This window comes from Callospermophilus lateralis, chromosome X, assembly GCF_048772815.1.
Source record: "Callospermophilus lateralis isolate mCalLat2 chromosome X, mCalLat2.hap1, whole genome shotgun sequence".
In the NCBI taxonomy this organism is placed as follows: Eukaryota; Metazoa; Chordata; class Mammalia; order Rodentia; family Sciuridae; genus Callospermophilus; species Callospermophilus lateralis.
This window is the reverse complement of record NC_135325.1, coordinates 92,795,885-92,819,329: the sequence shown is the minus strand read 5'-3', so window position 1 is coordinate 92,819,329 and position 23,445 is coordinate 92,795,885. Positions and strand designations below refer to the sequence as shown.

The window sequence follows — 23,445 nt, the reverse complement described above, 5'->3', positions numbered from 1 at the left end:
CCTTTTTGTTTATGTTGTTGCTGGGACAGGGGTCCTAAGGAGGTTTCTGAAAAGAGAGACAGACCTTAACTCAGGCCCTGAGGGTCCTTGACATCATTGCAGAAAGGAATTTAAGGATCAAAGTGAGGCACAGATTGAATTTATTGGGAGAAAGCAGTAGACCCCCCTGAGAGACATGGTGGAACGTGGGCGTGAGAGAGGAACATGCTAGCTATGTCTTAGCTAGGTATATTTACACACATAATGTCAATAGTACAGGGACATCATCTAAGAGAGTGTTTTTAGTTTTCCTTTGTGTTGGTGACTCGACATATTAACCATTACTGGGATGGTGGTCATTTATTGACATGTTGACCATTAATGAAACAGGCTTTTCCTTCCTTTGTTTTTTGATGTGTTTTACTTTGTGAATTTAAACAGTACTATGCTGGTATACCCATAGACAAGGCCTAATAATTGATTTATTAGTGCTGTTTTTGATCAAGGTGTATGAAAGGCACCTTTAAATCTGGTCTTTTAATCTGTGTGAAAGTGAACTTTAAATCTGGACTTTAAATCACGGGCACTCTTTTTTGTCCCGCATGCCTTCTTTCTCCCTATTGTTATGTCTTCTATCCTACTTCAATATGATTACAAGAAAGAGGCGGGAGAGGGGAGCACAGTTAAACTGTTCCTTATTCGCTTATTATGTAAACTTGGTATGTTTTTCTTTAAATCAGGGCTTACATTTTTATTTAACACTGATTTAAATTTCAAGTTTTCTGATCTCCTAGAGTATCTTTGAGTTGCATTGTGAACCATTTGAGCTTGTAACCCCTCATATTTCATATTCCTTTGAAAAAACCAAATTTAGCTAAATTGATCCTGACCATAATCTTGGGTTCTCCAACTTGGATCGTTAACTTTCTTAGCTTTACTTATATGACTATCTCAAATCAACTATAATAATTAACAGATTGTGGCAATGAGAGATTGTTATTAGTATTGTATTTTACCTCTATATCTGAAGAACACCTGGATCATCCTTACTTCTGGTTTTAGTGGGCAAAGGTTGGTCTTCAGCTGAGATTTTTTGAGAGGTCTACTTAATGTAGTTAATAAGATTTGTTGTTGTTGTTTTTGGTACCAAGGATTGAACTCAGGGGCACTTACCACTGAGCCACATCCCAGCCTTTTTTTTTTTTTTTTGATATTTTATTTAGTATAGATAGGGTCTCACTAAATTGCTTTGGCCCTCACCAAGTTTCTGAGGCTGGCTTTGAACTTGCGATCCTCCTGCCTCAGCCTCTGGAGCTGCTGGGATTACAGGTGTGCACCAGATTTTTTTACACAGAAAAATTTTTGTTGACTATGCTAGGTTGACTTCATGGTGTAATATAAATAGAAATCTCCCAGATAAATTAATTTTTAGAGAAATGACATTGGAAGTAACTTCTCCTAGCTATTAATCATATGCTTTAATTTAAAATTGAAATTTATCTGTATTTATTAGTTTATTATGATTTTTTCTTCTTGTTTTCCTTAGGATATTAGCTGCAATGAGATTCAGGTCCTTCCCCAACAAATGGGAAAATTACATTCCCTTAGAGAGCTAAATATAAGAAGAAATAATCTTCATGTATTGCCAGATGGTAAGATGTTCACTGTTTTTACTCACATGAATTAGAGAATAACTATGTAGAATTTAACTTAATTATTTTTATTTCTGAACAGAATTAGGAGATCTTCCCTTAGTCAAGCTGGATTTCTCTTGTAATAAAGTGACCGAAATTCCAGTTTGTTACAGGAAGCTGCATCATTTACAAGTAATAATTTTGGATAACAATCCATTGCAAGTACCACCAGCACAGGTCTGTAATAAAAATATGATACTTGTTTCTTCTCATTTTTGTTTTCTTCTCATTTTGTTCATAATTTTTATCTGCTTATTAAGTTTAAAAAACACCAAAATGAGCCAATTTTGTTGTTTAGATACTTTTATCTAAAGGAGATTTTCTGAGATGATATTTTTTTCTACTTTGGTAGAAGTTTTAGTGTAGGCTATAGAATAGCATTTGGAAAACTCAGACATCAGCTTTCTGCTTATAAACTGTTAATTCTGATTGTTAATGTTGTTTTGCAAAATAGACCTCGAAATCTCTCTTCCTATTTCATACTCAGGTATGTATCTACTTGGGATTTATTGTGGGATGAATTGTAGCACATTCTTGGCACCGAGAGATGAAATCGTAACAGAAAGAACAAGATACAAGTGAAAAAATTAATCTGGCCTTTAGTTTAATGAAGATTAAGTCCATGTAGAGTCCACTAAAATGATAAAGAAAAAGCTAAGGCATAAATCCAGAAGGATGAAGAGTGTGAAAGGGAACAGTGGAGAAGAGATGTCAACAGAGTTTTGGAAAATGAAAAATAGATGGAACAGTGGTGCCTAGCGCCTCTTATGCTGCATGAGTATCTGTCTGCAGAGCAGATGGCAGTGAAAGAACAGCACACACTACCTTCAAGCTATGTGCCCTGGCTCAGGGTTTGCAATTTTCTTCCTACAGAGGTATATTCCATTTATTCCAAAGGGCGTATCTTTTCTAATTCAAATAGCTGGGGTTCTGGTAGTAGCTGTCTTAGCAAATGGGGGAAAACTGTGACTTGTGTCAGCTGTTGGGGAAATCAGCAAGAAGCAGGTTGATTTACTGTGCAAACCTGGAAGTGGCACAAGTATTGATCATAACATGTAACTGAATATAAGATGAGGGACTGAATGTCTAAGGCAGTGATCTCCAGTAGAACTTTCTGAATGATGGAAATGTTCTGTAATCTGTGCTATCCAGTACTGTAACCACTTGCTACAAGTGGATTTTTAAAAAATACTTTGTTTTGTTTTTGGTGCTGGTATTAGATTTAGGCCCTTTCACGTGCTAAGCATGTACTCTGACACTGAATGATTGGAATATGACTAACGTCACTAAGGAACCAAATTTGTACTTATTTCATTTTGATTTATTTAGTTGAAATTTCATTAGCTACATGTGGCTAGTGGCTACTATATTGTACACCACAGGTCTAAAATTTACACCGTCAGATTCTTGCCCTAAGTCCCATAACTACATGACTACCCCTCACTTGCTGCAGCAGAAGTCTAGAATTTACCTTGAGCAGGTAGATCCTTAGATATTTTTCCTTAGTGCAGAGGCCAAATGATTCACTCCTTCCCTCAGCAGAAGCCTGAAATTTATATAATATTTAGAAAAATGCTGCCCATTATTGCTTTCCATGGTGATTGAAATGTTCTGTATTTGTACTGTCCAATATGGTAGCCACCGTGACAATTGAGTACTTGCAAGTATATAGAGTGACAGAAAACTGAATTTTTAGTTTTATTTCAATTTGATTTAAATTTGAATAGCCACATGTGGCTAGAAGCTACCATATTGGATAGCACAACTATTAAGAAAACCAGTCAGTGACACCAAGTATTACCAACCCTGAAAATCATATTTACGTGCCTGATATGCAGCAAGCATTGGATACTAGTGCTTGGAATAGAGAAAGTTTAATCAAGAAGGTACAAACCCAAAGGTTGGTGAACAGGACCTCAAATTCCTTTTTTCCCTAGCAAGAATGATTATGGGATATTTAAGGGAGAAGGACACAGAGGTGGAAAAAGTTGATAGTTTTAGAAGTTTTTAATAAAATCAAGAATTTTAGACTTCTTTTTAAAATATTTTTATAAGTTATTGATGGACCTTTATTTATTTATATGTGGTGCTGATACTCAAACCCAGTGCCTTGCACATGCTAGGCAAGCACTCTACCACTGAGCCACAATCACAGCCCCAAATTTTTAGATTTCTTGGTGGATCATATGGTGGACATCTGGTGGATCATTGAGCAACCTATGTTTCTGCAAATCAAGTTTGTAAATCAGACTATGACGTCCTTCCTTCATTCTCTGTAGCAAAGATAACAAAGTTAGCAGTTGATAGTTATAGGAATGGGAATATGGGGTCTGGTCAGATTGACCAGAGGAAGGAAAGTGTGTGCTCCACTTGGCTTTTTAAAATTTGATCCAAGGAGGGTAGAATCCTATAAGTGAAAAAAAAAAGTTACTAATTTTGTTATGGGGACTCAGTCATACTGGTACAGCTATAGGCAGAAGTGAGACCCTATGCTGAAAACAGTGAATGCTTGCATGCTAAATGTCAGGACCCTACAGTAGACTTCAACTACTTGGATCCTGGAATGCCCAGAGCCTGTCTTGTATATTTCAGTCAGGACTGAAACATTTCTTCTGTAATAAACTGATTGAACCAGGAGAAAAGACTTATCTATACACTGATCTTTTAGTGTTACCTGATGAAATGACCAGTCCCCGTTTGATTACCAGGTAGATGGAAGCTTACAAGTAAATTTCCCCCATGTACCTGGAGCTTCCAGTTGGCTTTTTAATGCTTCGCTCTTGAAAATGAACAGATAGCCAAAGATCACTAAACGTTTCAGGAATAATTTCAAAGATGAAAGATAGACCAAAACACTGAAAGCCTTCCACTGAAGCAAATGAGGACTTATTATTATTTTTTGCATTGTAGATATCCAGAAATATTTGTTAACCATATATCCTGTGAGGGGTTAATATCTAAATTATATAAGGAATTTAAGTAACAGCAGGAGGAAAAAAAAACAATTTAAAAATGGGCAAAGGACGTGAATAGATTTTTTTTTCTAAAGGAGACATGCAAATGGACAAGAACTATATGAAAAGATTCTCAATATCATTAATCATCAAGGAAATGCCACTACAATGAGATATTGCCTTACACCTGTTAGGATGGCTTTTACTGAAAGTCCAAAGATAGCAAATGTTGGTGAGGATATAATGAAAAGGGCATCCTTGTACAGTATTGTAGGATTATAAAATGATACAGCTATTATTGAAAATAGTATGGAGCTTCCTCAAAAAGTTAAAAATAGAACTACCATGTGATCTTGCAACCCCATTTCTAAGTATATAATTTCAAGTGATAGAAAAAAAAGTATTTTTCTTATTCAAATTACCAATGCAGATTATTTAACTTCTGCTTACCAAATTGTGTGTGTGGGGAGGTCTCACCACAGACTAGATGTCCTATAATTCAATTCAATTCAATTCTGATACTATCTATCTGGAGATAGCTTTAGATCTTATTGGTCTCAATCCCACTCGACTGTGCACCTATACTTCTGACCCACTTATTATAAGTCCATTTTCCATGACTCCCTTCTCAGATTTGATTGATTTTTTTAAAAGTGATTCATAGAACTCAGGGAAAGACTTTACTTATTATTGCTGGTTTATTATAAAAAAAAATTTCAAAGGATACAAATGAACAGTGAGAGAGAAGAAGTGCATAGGGCAAGGTATATGTGAAGCTTCCATGTTCTCTCTGAATGGATGACCCTCCAGATGTCTCCACATATTCAACATTCTGGAAGCTTTCTGAACCCTGTATTTGTTATGGAAGCTTAAATGTGTAGTCATGATTGGTTAAGTCATTGGCCATTGGTGATCAACTCATCTTTAATCCCCTCTCTTTTCTCCCTCTCCCCTTGCTGGTGGGGTGGGGCTGGAAATTCCAACTCTCTAATCACATGGTTGTTTCCCCTGGCTACCAACCCCTTATTCTATGATTCTCTCCAAGGTTCTCTCATGCCATAGGACAGGACGCTTAAGAAATTCTGTAAAGGTTTTAGGAACTGTGTGCCAGAAAATAGGAATAAGGCCAGGCATTGTGGTCCACACCTGTAATCCCAGAGACTTGGGAGGCTGAGGCAGGAGGGTCATGAGTTCAAAGCCAGCCTCAGCAACTTAGTGAGGCTCTAATCAACAGAGTCAGAGACCCTGTCTCAAAATAAAATATAAAAAATGGCTGGGGATGTGGCTCAGTGTTCGAGTGCCCCTGAGTTCAATCCTGGTATCCCCACCTCAAAAAAAGAAAATAAAATAGGAATAAGGCTAACTATTTCTCATAAATCACAATATTCAAAAGAAATAGTTATTTATATCCCCATATTCACTGAAGCATTATTCACAATAGTAAAGATAGGGATATGATAGGGATAAGATAGGGATATGATCCTGCCCTCAAAAAGAAGGAAATCCTGCCATTTGCAACCACATGGATGAATTTTGAGGACTTTATGCTAAGTGAAATAAGCCAAACATTGACAAATACTGGATACCCTCCTTATATAAGGAATCATCAAAAAGCAAAGTTGAACTCAAAGTGGCAGAGAGTAAAATGGTTACAAAGGGCTGGGAGATAGAGAAAAGGGGAGATAAGAATCAAGTGATACTATTCTTCAGTAGTTAAAAATGAATAAGTACTATAGGCCTAATGTGTAATCTGATGATTGTAGTCAATAATGCTGTATTATAAACTTTTAATTTGCTGAGAGAGTAGCCCTCAAATGTTCTCACAATATATGCAAAAAAATAATTATGTGAGGTGTTGGGTATGTTAGTTTTGTTGCAGTAAATTCACAATGTTTACATAAATCAAAACATCACATTATGCACTAAGATATATTAAGTTTTTATTTGTCATTCATACTTCAGTAAAACCAGGGTGGGGGCAATAAAGAAGGGAAATTTGGAACACATTTATGTGCTGCAATCTGTATCTCCCCATAATACTCCCATTTTTGTCATCAAAAAGAAATCTGGTAAATGGAGATTGCAAGATTTAAGAGCCATTAATAATGAGATGGTTATTATGGGACCTGCTCAATCGGGGATTCTCCAATTGTCTGCTTTGCCAAAAACCTGGTATGTTTCAGTTATAAATATTAAAGATTGTTTTTTTTTCTCAATTCCAATTCATCCTGAGGATAGTCCACGTTTTGCATTTACTATCCCTGCACTGAATCATGAAGGTCCTGATCAGAGATATGAATGGAAAGTACTCCCTCAAGGGATGGCTAACAGCCCAACTATGTGTCAAATTTATGTTAACAAAGTAATCCAGCCACTTAGAAATCAAAATCCTGAACTACAAATATTTCACTATATGGATGATGTATTATTAGCACACAAAGCTAAAAACACATTGCTAGAATGTTATGCCACACTTACAAACTTATTAAAAAATTATAATCTAGAGATAGCAATAGATAAAGTACAATTAAATTTTCCAATTAATTATTTAGGAGTTCTATTATCCTCAACCATGGTCCGTCCACCAAAAATTCAGATATGAGTAGATCAACTCAAATCACTTAACGACTTTCAAAAGTTATTAGGAGACATAAATTGGATAAGGCCGATTGGCTGGGTCTCGTGGGCAGAGTCAAAAGAGTCCCCCAATGAGCAGCTTCGTGGTCTGAAAGGGCGGGGAAACAGCCCAATGAGCATCACTGCAGAGGAGCCAATCAGCTGGCAGCTGGAAGTTTGCTGGGGCCCCTTCGGCTGTGGCTCTCAACATTCATGGGTGTGGTGATCAGAATAATTTCTTAGCAGCAGCTCAGAAAACTAGGAGATATTAAAATTATGTTTTCAAAGACTGGGAGAATAACTCCAACTTTCTACATTCAAACTGTCAATCAGATATTAGGTAGAAAAATATTTCAAACATGCAAAGTCTCAGAAATTTTAATTCCCATGCTACCATTCTTAGGAAGTAGCAGGATGTGCTATGCCAAAATGAGGGAGTAACCTAAAACAGGAATTTCTCACATCTAAGATTGACAGGTATCAGTCTTAGGCCTAGAGAGCAGCCAGTCAGTTTGAAGAAGGGGAATTGACCACCACAAAAATGGGAAGAAAGGCTGGGCACATGCCTGTAATCCCAGTGATTTGAGGCAAGAAGATGGCAAGGTCTAGGCCAGCCTCAGCAACTTAGTAAGATCCTCAACAATTTAGTAAGATCCTGTTTCAAAACAAAAAATAAAAAGGACCGAGGATGTAATTTGGTGGTGCCCCTGGGTCCAATCCCCAGTGTAAAAAAAAGCAACAACAAAAAGTTGGGTAGGGGGAGTGATAGATGACTTGACGTGTTTGTTCACACCGAGGGAGGTTTTACAATTTCGTCATAGATTCAAGAACAAATTATTAATAGACATATAGAAAACATACAAAGGAAAAATGGAATCATGATTTTAGGAAAAACAAAAATATTGTAGGAGAAAATAAATATAATCCTACCTTTCTATGGGGCTCATCTGGATATTTTCTTGGTCATAAATTTTTACATAAATAATGTAAAAACTGGATTTTGATTTAATGAAAAATTGTGACAGAGCTATAATAATAATAGAAAACATTGTCTTCATTTTTCAAAGCAAGACTGTGACTAAAGAGTTCATGCTCTTTAACCACTGTTAGGCTTCTGAAGAGAGAGGGAATATGATTATGTGAGTGGAGGGGGTATAGTAGAGGTGGTGGTGGTGACAGTGGTCATAGTGGTAGTGCAAGAAATTTAAGTTCTCATCTTCTTTAGTGATACCCCAATAAGTAAAATCTATGACTGAAAAATAAAAAGTAGTAGAAGCATGTTATTCATGAGGGTAAATAGCAAAATACCGACTGAAAAAGTTCAAAGTGAGGATTGGGTCTTAGAGATTGAAAGTATAATGGGAGATTACTTTTTAAACAGCTTGTGATTATGCTTGATTTTTTTGAAACTATTTACATGAATTATCATGATAAAAACAATAGTTAAAATTTACAGAATTTACAGAAAATAAATGTTTAATTAGTTTGGACAGATAGTGGGATACTATTTAGCAATGTATTTATTGGTAATGTATTTATTCGTAATGTATTTATATCCTAATAACTCATTTTTATTTTCCTTTCAAATGAAATTTTTCAGTAATGAATCAGACCTAGTATCTATGAGAATTACCTAAAACATCTTTTACTTGGAATTATAATTTTCTTTCTTTTTTTTGGGGGGGGGTACCGGGGATTGAATTTAGGGGTACTGGACCACTGAGCCACATCCCCAGCCCTATTTTGTATTTTATTTAGAGACAGGGCCTCACTGAGTTGCTTAGTGCCTGCTTTTTGCTAGGGCTGGCTTTGAACTCGTGATTCTCCTGCATCAGCCTCCCAAGCAGCTGGGATTACAGACTTGCACCACCATGCCCCACTTTTTTTTTCTTTTTGATACTGGAAATTGAACTTGGATGCTTTATCAGTGAGCCACAACCCCACCCTTTTTTGTTTTATTTGGCGACAGGGTCTTGCTAAATTGCCCAGACTGGCTTCAACCTTTCAATGATCCTCCTGCCTCAGCCTCCTGAGTTGCTGGGATTATAGGCATGTGCCACCATGCCTGGCATAATTTTTTTTTAGTTTTTTGGTTACCAGGTATTGAACACAGGGGTGCTTAACCACTGGACCACATCACTAGCCCTTTTTATTTTGAATTTTTTTGAGATAGGTTCTCATTAAATTGCTTAGAGCCTTGCTAAATTGCTGAGGCTGGCTTGGGACTCGTGATTCTCCTGCATTAGTCTCCCCAACCACTGGGATTACAGGCATGTGCCACTGCTCCAGCTATATAGTTGTCTTTGTTGATTTTTTTCTTTTTTGTTATTTTTAGTAGTACAATGTATTTTGGCATATCATACATACATGGAATATAACTTCCCATTCTTGTGGTTGTATATGATGTGGAGTTACAATGGTCATATATTTATATATGAACATAGGAGATTTATGTTTAATTTATTCTACTGTTTTTCCCATTCCCATCCCTCTTCCTTCCTTCCATTCCTCCCTGTCCAATTCAGTGAACCTCCACTCCTCTCTCCCCTCTGACTATTATCAGTCAGCATCCTCATATTAGAGAGAACATTCAGCCTTTGGTTTTTTGGGATTGGCTTATTTCCCTTAGCATGATAGTCACCATTTCCATCCATTTACTGGCAAATGAGATTTTATTCTTCTTTATGGCCGAGTAATATTCCATTGTGTATATGTACCACTTTGCTGATTATTTTTGCATGTGAGGTAAGGTTATGTGAACCCATCAAACAAGATATTTTTATTAAAAATTTTGGGAAATATTTATTTGATGTCACTCATAATGACTGTAAATAAATAACCTTTGTAAAGATTACTTACAATTTCTTTGCTTCTCATTTTTCATCAGTTTTACACAAAATACCTTCTTTCACATAGTTTTTTTACCCCTTGTTATTTCTTTCCTTCATAATTATTAAAAAATAATTTTTCAATTGAACTGACCAATGTTTTTTTAAAATTTTATTCTAATTAATCTATCATTATACCTTTCAACAAATTCACTTTGTCTTTAGTTACATTATTTTTATTTTAGTTTTCTTTCAGTGTTCATACCAAACATCTTTGTGGTTCTGATGAGATTACCTTAAAAATTATATATATTTTTTTTGTTCTGTTATCACCAAATCAGTGAATAGTTTATTTCTTTTTCTTCTTTTTCTAATAAGGGCAACTTTCATGTGTTGTAAATTTTTATATCATTTAGTGGTTTGTACATTCTACTTTTAACCAGAAAGCTTGAATAAATTATAGAAAAATTAACTTTTTCTGATAAGAACAGAGATATCAATAGCATTTAATTGGTGTCAGTATTGTTCAATTTTTCCATGTAATGTTAGATGTACAAACTCTTTAAATATGCAAAGTATCAATTAAGATTATTATATCATAACATAATTTGACATTATTAAAATAAATAACTTGATAATTGTCATTTATATTTTGAGCTGTATAATAAATACATCTCTTTTGTTAACAGATATGTTTAAAGGGTAAAGTACACATATTTAAGTACTTAAATATCCAAGCGTGTTGTAGAATGGATAAGAAACCAGATTCCCTGGATCTTCCATCCTTGAGTAAAAGAATGCCCTCTCAGCCTCTCACAGACAGGTAATACAATGTTTTTATAGTCTCTTTTTGTTTTCTCTTTTTTTAAAAGATATTTATTAATCTTAAGTGTACTGAGTATATTTAGGCTGATTGGCCCAGTGGTAAAATCAGTATTTCTGAAGCTAAATATCACCATCAGAGAATGAACTTCTAAGATACTAGAATAAATCTGAGATTTTCTCAAATAATTATTATTATTTTAGCAGTGAAAATGTAAACATTTGACATTATATTGCAGAATCACCAATTTCTCAGCTATAACAACTGTTAATTTACTTTTGTGATTTCTGTATTCTACATTTGTGATAGCAAATAGAATTTTACTTCAAACCGAGTTTGGTGGAAGAGCATGATGTTTTTTCTTTTTGTCATATTCTTTTGTGTGTGTGTGTGTGTGTGTGTGTGTGTGTATGATGCTGGGGATGGAACTCAGGGTCTTGAGCATACTAGGCAAGTGCTCTACTACTGGGCTACATCCTTATCCCCTTTGTTATATTCTTTAGGACTGATCAAAGATGATATGTCATTGACATTCCTTATGATTTTGATGATTTCCTTATGAGATTTTGAAATGGTAAATTATATTTGTTTATAATCCATCCTTTCAAGATGCAGGTTGGTCTGAAAGATTTTATGAAAATATAATTTGGGCTGGGATGTAGCTCAGTGGCAAAGTGTTTGCCTTGCATTCACAAAGCCCTGGGTTTGACCTCCAGTTCCCCCCCCCCCCCCACCCCCGCCAAAAAAAAAAAAGAACCCCACCAAGAAAATATAATTCTATCCAGTGATATGGAATATAACTTGGAATGGGGTGAGACTACAGAAAGAGAGAATATGCCCCTGACTAAAGTATTTAAAGGTTTGTCTTTGCATATGTGATAAAGTTTAGATTGGAATGGCATTATCCGAAATACTATTGGTAACAGTACAAGTTCTTAAATTCCAAATAGGACTTTCTTCTTGAATATTTCTCTTGCTTGTGTAGTGTTAAATATCTAAACATTAGACTTAGGGGGCTGGGGATATAGTTCAGTTGGTAGAGTGCTTGCTTTGCATGCATAAGGCCCTGGGTTCAATTCCCAGCACTGCCAAAAAAAAAAAAAGTTTAGTACCTAAAGATTATTTTGCTTAATATTATGAACAATATTAGACCAGACAAGTCTATAAAAATTAAAGTTAATACCTATTCTAATATTATGAACAATATTAGACCAAACAATTCTATAAAAATTAAAGTTAATACCTATTCTAATCTCTATTAATATGCACTATTTTAAAATGAATTTAGTAGTGGCATTCACTAATTTAGTCATTTATATTACAAATACCTTTTGAATGCCTACTTGTAGATTTCAGGGTATGTTTTATTGAGTGCCATTGTATGTTGGTCTTGCACCTCATGGAGCCTACAATCTTGTAGAGAATGAATCAGTGTGTAAATGTAAAGTATGGTTTCTACCGATATATCACTTAAGCACTATCATAAAGTTGAACAATGGTAAGATGAACCATAATAAATCAAGGACTATTTGTATAAGTGCATACCATGTGCTCTGGTTTGAATATGTTTCCCAAAGTTCATGTGTTAAAAACTTAATCCCCAATACAACAGTGTTGGGGGGCAGGGCCTAATAAAAGGTATTAAGGGCATGACAGCTCCCAGACACTTCACTGTGAGGGTGGACAACCAATATGCTACCATGGGCTGTGTTGCTAAACTATGATGTTCAGTAGGTTCGATGTGTTAAGTACATTTTCAAATTAAAATATTTTAACTTATGATGTGTTTATTGGAACTTAATACCAACATTAGTCAAGGAGCATCTGTACATATGTATAAATTTGCTATGAAGGAAAGGCCCATATTTCAAGAGTGTGGTCAGGGAATGTCTCTTTGGGAAGATGAAGTTTTAAGTCAAGATCCTAATGAAGAAATCCAGCCATGTGAAGAGTAAGGGGGAAAGTGACTCAGGCAGAAAAAAGTGACCTGTGTCTTCCCTTAGGTTGGGAAGGAACTTAGTGTATTCAGAGGAAGCCAGAATGATTAGTAGAGCTACTGAAAGGTAGAGTGGTAAAAATTGATTATGGAGAGATAGTCCAGGCTTTGTAGTCTGTGGCAAGAAGTTTGAATTTTATTTAAAATACAATGGGAAGTCATTGAACAGTATAAAGTATTGATCTGATTTGTTTCAACTAATTTGACTTTTAGAAGAATAGATTGGAAGTGAGCAGAAGTGGAAGCACAAAAATCAGTTTATATTGTTGCAATACTGCCCAGAGATCAAGAGGTCTTTTTATTTTTATTTGTTAGAGTTTGTTTTTTTTTTTTTTAGTTGTAGATAGACATGATACCTTTATTTTATTTATTTATTTTTATGTAGTGGTAAGGATCAAACCCAGGGCCTCGCACGTGGAAGGTGAGTGCTCTACCACTGAGCCACAACCCCCAGCCCTGTATATCAAATACTACCATTTAAATCTTTAATTAATATACAAAATTAGTGAAATATTTTACATGCTTATTTTTATTTGAAATGTGGTGTATACTTGATATTTATCATGTGTCTCAATTTGGACTAGCCACACATCAAGTGCTAAATACCCATATATGGTTAGTAGTCACTTACTATATTGGACAGTGCAGATCTATAGAGTTGATTGTCAGGTCTCATGGGGCGGCTAGCACCCCGCCAGGGTAGTTTCCTGCTCAGAAGGTTGTGAGCCACCTGAGAAAATGAAAGTCTGAAATAGATAGTAAAGAAATAAGGAGACAGGGGCCTGGGACTGTGGCTCAGTGGTAGCGCACTTGCCTGGCATGTGTGAGGCACTGGATTCGATTCTCAGTACCACATATAAATAAATAAAATAAAGGTCTATCAAAAACTAAGAGAGAGAGACAGAGAGAGAGAGAGAGAGAGAGAGAGAGAGAGAGAGAGAGAGAGCCAGCCAGAAATTAGATTTAAAGAGAAAGCAGAGCTCCTGATAGATCCTTCAGTCCTGGTGGAAGCTAGAACTGAACAGTGGCTCTGGTTCTTTATTTAAGGGAGAGTACATCAAAGGCAGGGATAAGGTTTTAGTGGGAGTAGTCTTGCTGCAAACAGGTTGATTGGCATCTTGACAAGCTATATCCATCTCTGAGAGGCTGTGTGGCTGTGTGACTCCAGCTGGTCACCCCAACTCCAGTGCAGTGCTGATTCTAGCAGGGCTACGTAGGATATCACAGGTACTGGGTGATCTCAAACCAGCAGGAGTGCTGCTGGGAGTTCCCAGATACCAGACTTTCCTACCACCTGGCTTCCATGTTGATTTGTTTCATGCACAGTTCATGGATGGCTTCCAGCAGTCAGGTGTGTTAATCTCCCACTAACAGCCTGTATTGAACTATTTGGAAAATTATTATATGTGCTTTTACTTTCATATACAGGTTCCTGGCTATATGGTTCTCACTACTTAAAATGCCTTCCCATGCCTTATCTATTTTGTAAACTCTTTGCTCTACATGAATAGGCATTACAGTAGTTACATATACAGTATTAGCTTTTGGAATCAGACATAAAGATAGCTTTAAAGGTCTTTTTTGACTCTTAACAACTGTATGTCTTAATGTCTCTGGTCCTTAGTTTTTTAATATGTAAAAATAAAATAATCACACAAATGCTATTAGGAGATACAGCTCCCCCAGTTCCTAACACAGTGTAGACATTCAGCAAATGCTAGCAATTAAGCCCTGTCTTCTAAGTTTAAGCTCAAATGCCTCTTTCCTTGGGTAAAGCCTTTCCTAACCTTACCAAGGAGAATTAGTTGATCTCTCTATTTTCTCCTGGCACTTTAATTTACCTCTGTCATAGGCTTCATTAACATATAAACAGACTCATTTCCCTTCTGGGCTGAGAGCCCTTTGAAAGCAAGCTTTTTGTTCATCTCATTTTATCTCAAACATTAAGCACATTGCCTGATACTTTGTAGATGCTTCCCTAAGTTTATTGATATACTTCTGAAAATACAAAAATAAATTTTTGTTTTTGTAAGCATGAAACTGAAATTAAAGGAGGAATTTAAGCGTATCAGTTGAGATCAGAGACTTTAGTGCTAGGTAATCTGGGGATCAGATTTACACATGGTTTGCAAGTTGGGTGTCCTTGGGTAAATTACCCCATTTTTACCCCAGCCTTAGTTTCCTCACTTATAAGATTAGAAAACCCCATAATCTGCTCGAGTTTTCACAAGAAATATATATATTTTTAATACTTATTTTTTAGTTGGATACAATATCTTTATTTTATTTATTTATTTTTATGTGATGCTGAGGATCGAACCCCTGGTCTCGCACGTGCTGAGTGCTCTGCCGCTTAGCCACAACCCCAGCCCCCCCCAGAAGAAATATTAAAGGTATTATACACTTAGCCCAGTTCCTACCACAAGATAAGCAATCATTATATATTTTATATTATCTAAGGAAGTTTTAGATCAAGTGTGCATTATCTATTTGAGAACAAAATCCTAACTGTCTTTAGTATTTCTATTTTCATAGTATGGAAGATTTTTATCCAAATAAAAATCATGGCCCTGACTCTGGAATTGGAAGTGATAATGGAGAGAAACGATTATCTACAACAGAAGTGAGTCTTTTCCATCGCTGATCTGTTTTGTTTTACAGTTTTATTAGAACTCTGAGATGGAGATATCTGCACACATTTGACTTTGTTTGAAAATATGATCATCATTTTATTTTATACCTTCAAATGAAAAAAGTACATACTGATTATTAAAGCAGACGTCAACTTTAGCTTATTAATTTTTATCTGAAAACTGGAGAAGTAAAGTGTTTATTTTATAATTTGCATGCTTGATTAAAGCAATATAACCTTTTTTTTTTTTAAAGAGAGAGTGAGAGAGGAGAGAGAGAGAGAGAGAGAGAGAGAGAGAGAGAGAGAGAATTTTTTGATATTTATTTTTTAGTTATTGGCGGACACAACATCTTTGTTTGTACGTGGTGCTGAGAATCGAACCCAGGCCGCACGCATGCCAGGCGAGCGCGCTACCACTTGAGCCACATCCCCAGTCCCCTAAAGCAATATAACCTTTGTCGTGTGTTTCAAATGCCTCTTTTTTTCTTTTAGTTTTGGGTACTGGGAATTGAACTCGGGAGCACTTGACCACTGAGCCATATCCCCAGCCCTATTTTGTATTTTATTTAGAGACAGGGTCTCACTGAGTTGCTTAGCACCTCACTGAATTGCTGAGGCTGGCTTTGAACTCGTGATGCTCCTGTCTCAGCCTTCTAAGCCTCTAGGATTACAAGTGTGCACCACCATGCCTGGCTGTCTATACACACACACACACACACACACACACACACACACATATGTGTGTATATATTTAGTTGTAGATGGACATACAATATCTTTATTAATTTTTTGTATGTGGTGCTGAGGATCAAACCAGTGCCTCACACATGCTAGGCAAGCACTCTACCACTGAGCTACAGCCTCAGTCCCTCGAATGCCTCTTTTTATATTTTGTGCTCATTTCTTTTCAGCCATCAGATGATGATACAATCAGCCTTCACTCTCAAGTTTCAGAATCAAATAGAGAGCAGACATCAAGAAATGAGAGTCACACAATAGGAAGCAAGCCTGATTCTCAGAAAGGTAATTCATGTGGTGTCTGCTATTTTATGTCATGTGTATATTTCTTATTAAAAGTGAGTCTTTTATTAAAAATGGACTTTGAAAATTTATTATGTCTTTAGCTAACTCTTATACTAAGAAAATAACTTTATTCTAAGCACTATAGTGTCAGAGCATTTAGTATATATTTTAAAATAAATATCAATCTATACTTAGACCAGGAGGTGTATGATTTTATTGACCCCAACACAGAAGATGTAGCAGTTCCTGAACAAGGAGATACACATATTGGATCATTTGTCTCTTTGCTTAAGGTAAATAAGACTGTGAATAGATTACATGTTCTTCTTCATCTTACAAAAGTAGACCATACAATTTAAAGTGATAATTTTCTTTCATATAAGGGAAAAGAAAAATGCTTTGAAAAATCTCAGAAAAATGAAGAATTGGGAAATGAAAAAAGGTAAGGACACAAATTCTCAAAATGATATGTTATTTATAAGTACTTGAACTATTCATTACATATTCCTACTTGAAAGAGCATTCAAAAGAATTTTTGGCCCATTTCTCTGTTATGTTTAGATTGTTAATTTGCAAATATATCATCTATCTGGATTCCTTAAAATTATACTAAAACTTTAGGTTGAAAGTAAGATATACACTACATTTCTCCCCTGAAGGGTAATAATAATGTTTTCTGTTTTATTGATGAGATCTGTATCTTCACATACATTGCTTCATTTGAATTCTTTATCCATCTTTTAAAGATAGATGGTATTGGCATTATTTTGCCAATAAGGAAACTGAGTTTGGAACTCCAGTGTGATGTCTTTTGATCTAATCTACTTTCCATTTTGTCACACTGGTTATAGCAATTTTAAGGATATTTATGTTCATATTTTATTAAAATAATTGTGGGGGCTGGGGATGTGGCTCAAGTGGTAGTGCACTCGCCTGGCATGCGTGGGGCGCTGGGTTTGATCCTTAGCACCACATAAAAATAAAGGTGTTGTGTCCACCAAAAACTAAAAAATAAATATTAAAAAATTCTCTCTTTCTCTCTCTTAAAAAAAGTAATTGTGGTTTGTATCTTTATCTTTCATTTTATGAAATTATGAAATATGACCTACCACATTTTTTCAGTCATTATTTCAGGTTACTCACATGGTAACAAATACATTAAGAAAGAAGAAAGGAAGGAATGTTTGTTGAATGCCTACCATGTACCAGAATGAGTACTATATGTGCTTTCACACATTTTCCACTTAATCTTCAGTAAAATCCTGCAGGGTAGATATTGATCCCATTTTTACAGATGAGGAAGGTGAAGTTCAGAGGCATCTTGTTTTGTACCTAAAACTTTTTATGTCCACTAGTAGTTAGGGCATGAACTGAGCTTTCTCTGATCCCCATACTTTTTTCTCTACATTGTGTTTTCTTTTGAGTGACCTCATTAGTAATTTCTTTTGAGGGTATGGGCATAGTGCTGAGGATGGAACTAGGGCCTCACTCATACTAAGCACATACTCTACCATTGCTACATTCCGAGCCCCTCACTGGTAATTTTTTAAGCAGTTATTAATCCCCTCAAATGCCCTGTAAGGAGGTACATTGCTTTCTTTTTTTTCCTTAAGATTTCATTCTTCTTTTACTTTCTCACATTATCTAATAAGGACAGTTGCCTAAATTTGAGAGTCACCAGTGTCATATCATGTAAGATGTGGTAAAGATTAAGAAAACTCATGGTCTGATAGGATTTAGTAAATTAAATGCTTTAAAAAATATCTTTAATTAATTAAAATATTTTTATGTGGTGCTTAGGATCGAACCCAGGGCCTTGCCCATGCTAGGGAAGCACTCTACTGCTGAGCCACAACCCCAGCCCCAAATTAAATGCTTTTAAGATAAAAGTAACTAGAGTTTAGAGAAAACTTTATTTAAATTTTTTTTTGTTTTCTTTAAATGATAAAAATGATATATCTTAATTAGCATTTTTCTGGTAAATTTGCAAATCTTATTTGAACTTGTTTTGCATTTCCTTTAAACATTTTACATGGAGATTTTTTAAAACCAAAATAAACTGAGAGAAGCAGTTTGGCTTAATAAAATGAAAAATTTTCGTGACAGTTTATATTTATTTATAAAGGCAGACCATGTAGAGCTTTGCAGTTACTACATTCAAAACTGAGCAATATGCATTGTTAAATTTCTGTGGCCATTACACATTTCAGAAATTTAAAAATGGTTGTAGACTTCATTATTTGTTGGTCATTAATTATATTAATACAGCTAGTATGCCACATTTCATAATGAGTAGAGAACATAGATTTGTTTTCCTTAGATATTATATATTCTTTTATTTCTTATTTTAGTATTTAAAAAATAAAGAATATAAAGATTTTAGCTTTCACATGGTATTAAAAATAAAAATGTTATCAATTTTTAGAAGTTGACCTAAGATACAGACTGCTTTACTTTGTGGATAACCATGTTTGTGTTATCTTTTAGAGTTGAGAAGGAACAATTACTTGGAGAAGAAGAAGATGATGATGATTTGAAGGAAGTAACTGATTTGAGGAAAATAGCTGCTCAGTTATTGAAGCAAGAACAGAAGAACAGGTATTCCTTACAGTAATGACATTTAAATAGTCAAATTTTATAATCTTTAAATCAGATCATTTAAAGATTAAAAAATACAGTAAATGAAGTTTCAAGTAAACAATAACACCCTTGTGAGATCTATTCCAAGATCTTGAGACTAACTATTAAAAGACAATAGGAAATACTTAAGGAGAAAAATGTGAAATTACAGTACAACTAACAGAATATACTCATGTGGTCACTGTGTTTAATAATTGCTTATATATTTTTTATTTTTGTGTGCTGAATCATAATGACTGATTTATTTTTTATACTTATTTTAGCTCACATTAACATTTACATTGTAAACATTTTTTTCTTAAATGATTATAAAAAAAACACTTTTTTGGGGGGATATGTATAAACTCCTTAGAATTGAACCAAATCATATAGTGGTTGAGGAAATCACTGTGATGATTTGAGTGCCACAAATTCACTTTTGTCTGCTTCTTGCTCAGCAGCTATTTTCCCTTCTATGTAGGCCTTCTCTAAATGCATGTTGTTGGCAGTGAGGAGGACATTGTGTGAATGAGTATAAAATCAAAGCAAGTTTATTTTTAATACAGGAAAAGTTTCATGTGCTGGTAAGGGTCAGCTATTTTTACCATCTTCATTTACTGAGAGTATTACATTTATTTGTTTGTTTGTTTGTTTGTTTAAATTGTTTGGTACTGAGGATTGAACCCAGGGGTGCTTAATCACTGAGCCATAACCCCACCCTTTTTATTTTTATTTTGTTTTGGTACTAGGGATTGAACTCAGGGGGCACTTGACCACGGAGCCACATCCCCAACCCTATTTTGTATTTTATTTAAGAGTCAGGGTCTCACTGAGTTGCTTAGGGCCTTGCTAAGTTGCTGAGGCTAGCTTGGAATTCAAGATCTTCCTGCCTCAACCTCTGGAGCTGCTGGAATTACAGGCTATGACACCAAACCTGGCTTAATTTTTTTTATTTTGAGACAGAGTCTCACTAAGTTGCTTAGGGTCTCTCTAAGTTGCTGAGGTTGGCCTCATACTTGCAATCCTCCTGACTCAGCCTCCCAAGTCATTGGTATTACAGGCATGCACCACCATGACCAGCTTGCATTTATAATTTTGAAATAATAAAGATCTGAGTTTTTTGTTTTGTTTTGAGTAAATTAAGATAATTTTGATACATTTAGCCTGGATAATAATAATAAGTATTTTATGCAACTTGCTCAAGACAATAAATATTTATGGATAATATAACTCTGGTTTGAAGTTTCACATTTAAATATACTGGTATTTGTTTAAATATGCTTTGAAAAATACCATTAAAAGTTATCAAATGACAAATATGTGGTTTTTAGGGGCTAATTTTTAGGGGAAATCTGGATAATGGTCAATAAGATAAATAGCCATTAAACCAAGTTAAGTATCATTTTTGTATAGCTACTGCATGTTATAGATTTAAAAAATCAAACTAGAAAATGTCATTGATCTTTACCTTATCTATATCTAATGAATCCTCAGACCCAGTTTATATTTTTCTTGCCCCATAACTTTCTTTCTTTTTTTTTTTTTTAACTGAGCGTTGAACCCAGGGATGCTTTACCATTGAGCCATATTCCCAGCTCTTTTTAATTTTTGATTTTGAGACAAGATCTTACAAAGTTGTCTAGGCTGGCCTTCACTTATGATACTCTTGCCTTAGCCTCTTGAGTTGCTGGGATTACAGGTGTGCACCACCAAGCCTGGCTACCCTGGCTTGCTCCACCTGCTCTGTGAAACTTAAAAATTAGTTGAGTTTTTGTCTCCTCTACCTAGCAGGTGCAGAAGTTGAATTTATCATTATGGGAAGAAAATATTGCTCATTTATTGATTTGATGGTGGTGCTGAGGATTAGAACTAGGGCCTTGCACAGACTATAGGCAAATACTCTAGCACTGAGCTATATCTCCAGCCCCTTGATATTTTAAGAACCCGCACTAGTATCTAATTTCTCATAGTGTTCTGATTTTAACATTGCCATATATAACATTTCTATATTTTTCATTTCTACTATTATCATGTTAGTTTTTCATCTATCCATGTGCTTTAAATTATTCTTTTTAGCTTAGGTACCAACATCGACTGAATAGCTATGTTTCATATGTTTTGTTTTTGTGATAGTTTTGTTAACTAATACAAAATAGCATGTAGCATTGTGCCTTGCACATAGTATGTACTCAGTTTTACTGTTAATGATTAGCTAATTCCTTGAAAATTAAATCAGATTTTGAGCTAGGAGGAGCTATTAATTTAATGTAATTACAAATTTTATGTTGTCCCTAAATAACTTCTGTATGCAATAGTGATTTTCAAGCTGTATGCAAAAGTGATCTTTGTCTGATCTTTGTCTGATCTGGTTCTCTTCTTCATCATCCATTTTAGACGTTAGCACGTCTAAAATGTTATAGATGTTAGCACATGAATATAAGAACTTTTTAGATTATATATTGATATGCAGTAACTTTAATATTGTAATAATATCTAATTTTTGAAGGCCTTAAAATGTTTACAATAATCTCTTGATATGTTTTTCACTGGTATGATTATCTAGCCCTGATATTTATCCCTTAGATTGATCTAAAAGATGCAATGTGTCACACAAAAGCCCTAACTAGCTTTACTAAGAGAGCCCTAAGTGTCAGTTAATGGGATTCCTCTACTAAATATAGAGTTAATGCTAATGAGAAAGATATTTTAACTACAGCTCAAGGGGACACCTGTGCCATTAAAAAAACTAAAATGTTGCACGTTTCTAACAACTCTGCTAATGTTTCTAAAGCCTTAAATGGCCTCCACTCACAAATCAGTGCCATGTTGGATCCCATCTTAAGCTTTACTTGAGTTACTGTCTTCATGGTTTTCAGAGACTGGCTGGGATACTAATTGCTTTTGTGCTAATTGTTTACAAAAAATAATGCTTTTCTGTCGTTTATTGTTGTCCTAGCATGATCCCTGCCCTATGCCTTGTCCAGTCACCCGCCAACTTCCACCATGGACCTCTAGACTGCCCTGATGCTAAATACCCTTATCGGTCCATGCCCCACCTGATAGAGAACAATCACTTCCCCCCAACTTCGCCCTCTCAACAGGAAGCAGCCTGGAGATTTTGTTGCCCATATATCCACAGAAAAGGAAGATAGAAATTGACAGTGGGGAAATGTAACAGTGGTCTACCTCATCCTTTGAATATGGCCCTTGCTGCTCTGCAGCTCAGGCTTATTTTAAAATGGGTATTTTTTTTTGTTTGTTTCTTTTGTCTTGTTTTCCTCTTCTACCTCTACCCCTCTTTAACCTCAGGGAAACAGGATTACCCTTCTTCCCTACTGTAGGGCCAAGATGATCTGTCCTTGAGCACATACCTACAACTGGACCAAAATAATTCACACTTTAGGGAGGGTGCCAGAAGATCTAAGAAATGATTGTTACAATCTGACTGGGTATACCTGGAATGTAGCCTTTGAATCACCTCTTTAAAAACCCTCTATTCCTCCTGACCAGAGAACCACTACCTCTGGGGTAGGAGTTCCCTGTGTCTCTCTTTTGCTAGCAAAGCAATAAAATTTATTTTTCCTTTTTTCCAAAAAATAAATAAATAAATAAATAAATAAAAATGTTTACAATTATCTGGTCATAGGGCTGGAGTTGTGGCTGAGTGGTAGAGCACTTGCCTGGCATGTGTGAGGCCCTGGGTTTGGTCCTCAGCACTGCATATAAATGAATAAAAAAAAAAAAAGATAAATAAATATTAAAAAAATAATCTGGCCATAAAGAGCACATTTTATTTTAAATTTTATTTTATATTACCTCCCTAGCCAGTTCTATTAATGACTGAACTTAAACTGTATTTCAGAATTTTATAATGCTAAATCTACTATTTCTTTTCAATAAATGATCCTGTCCCCCTTTTAAAATACGTTGATAATAATTAAAGTTTCTTTTTTGTTTATTGTCATAATACTTGAACCTTTTTTATTTGGGGTGCTGGTGACGGAACCCCAGGCCTTGCACATGCCAGACAAATACTCCACCACCAAGCTACATCCCTAGCCCCACAATACCTGAATTTGAATGAAACCAAACAAATCTAAGAGTAATCCTATCCTGCAGTGCATTTGATATAATTTATGTCTTCTCTAGTTGTAGATTTCCCTTTTCACGCTGTGCTGTTATGTTTTGTATTCCAACTTTATTAAATGAAGGCTCTGAAATGCTATTTAAAATTGCAGGCCAGGAATTGTAACATATCCTTAAGTTTTAACATAATCATTA

The 23,445-nt window shown here is 35.2% G+C and overlaps 1 protein-coding gene across 4 annotated transcripts in view; it reads left to right on the top strand.

Moving 5' to 3' along the window:
• Lrch2 (leucine rich repeats and calponin homology domain containing 2) overlaps positions 1 to 23,445 on the top strand; it is a 99,157-nt gene that overhangs the window by 31,486 nt on the left and 44,226 nt on the right. For all 4 annotated transcript variants that reach the window (XM_077106553.1, XM_077106552.1, XM_077106551.1 and 1 more), the window contains exons 4-11: positions 1,526 to 1,631; positions 1,714 to 1,850; positions 10,761 to 10,894; positions 15,426 to 15,513; positions 16,434 to 16,545; positions 16,741 to 16,838; positions 16,929 to 16,987; positions 19,033 to 19,143. In XM_077106553.1, the coding sequence (XP_076962668.1) occupies positions 1,526 to 1,631; positions 1,714 to 1,850; positions 10,761 to 10,894; positions 15,426 to 15,513; positions 16,434 to 16,545; positions 16,741 to 16,838; positions 16,929 to 16,987; positions 19,033 to 19,143 (845 nt within the window). The remainder of the gene's footprint in view (positions 1 to 1,525; positions 1,632 to 1,713; positions 1,851 to 10,760; positions 10,895 to 15,425; positions 15,514 to 16,433; positions 16,546 to 16,740; positions 16,839 to 16,928; positions 16,988 to 19,032; positions 19,144 to 23,445) is intronic.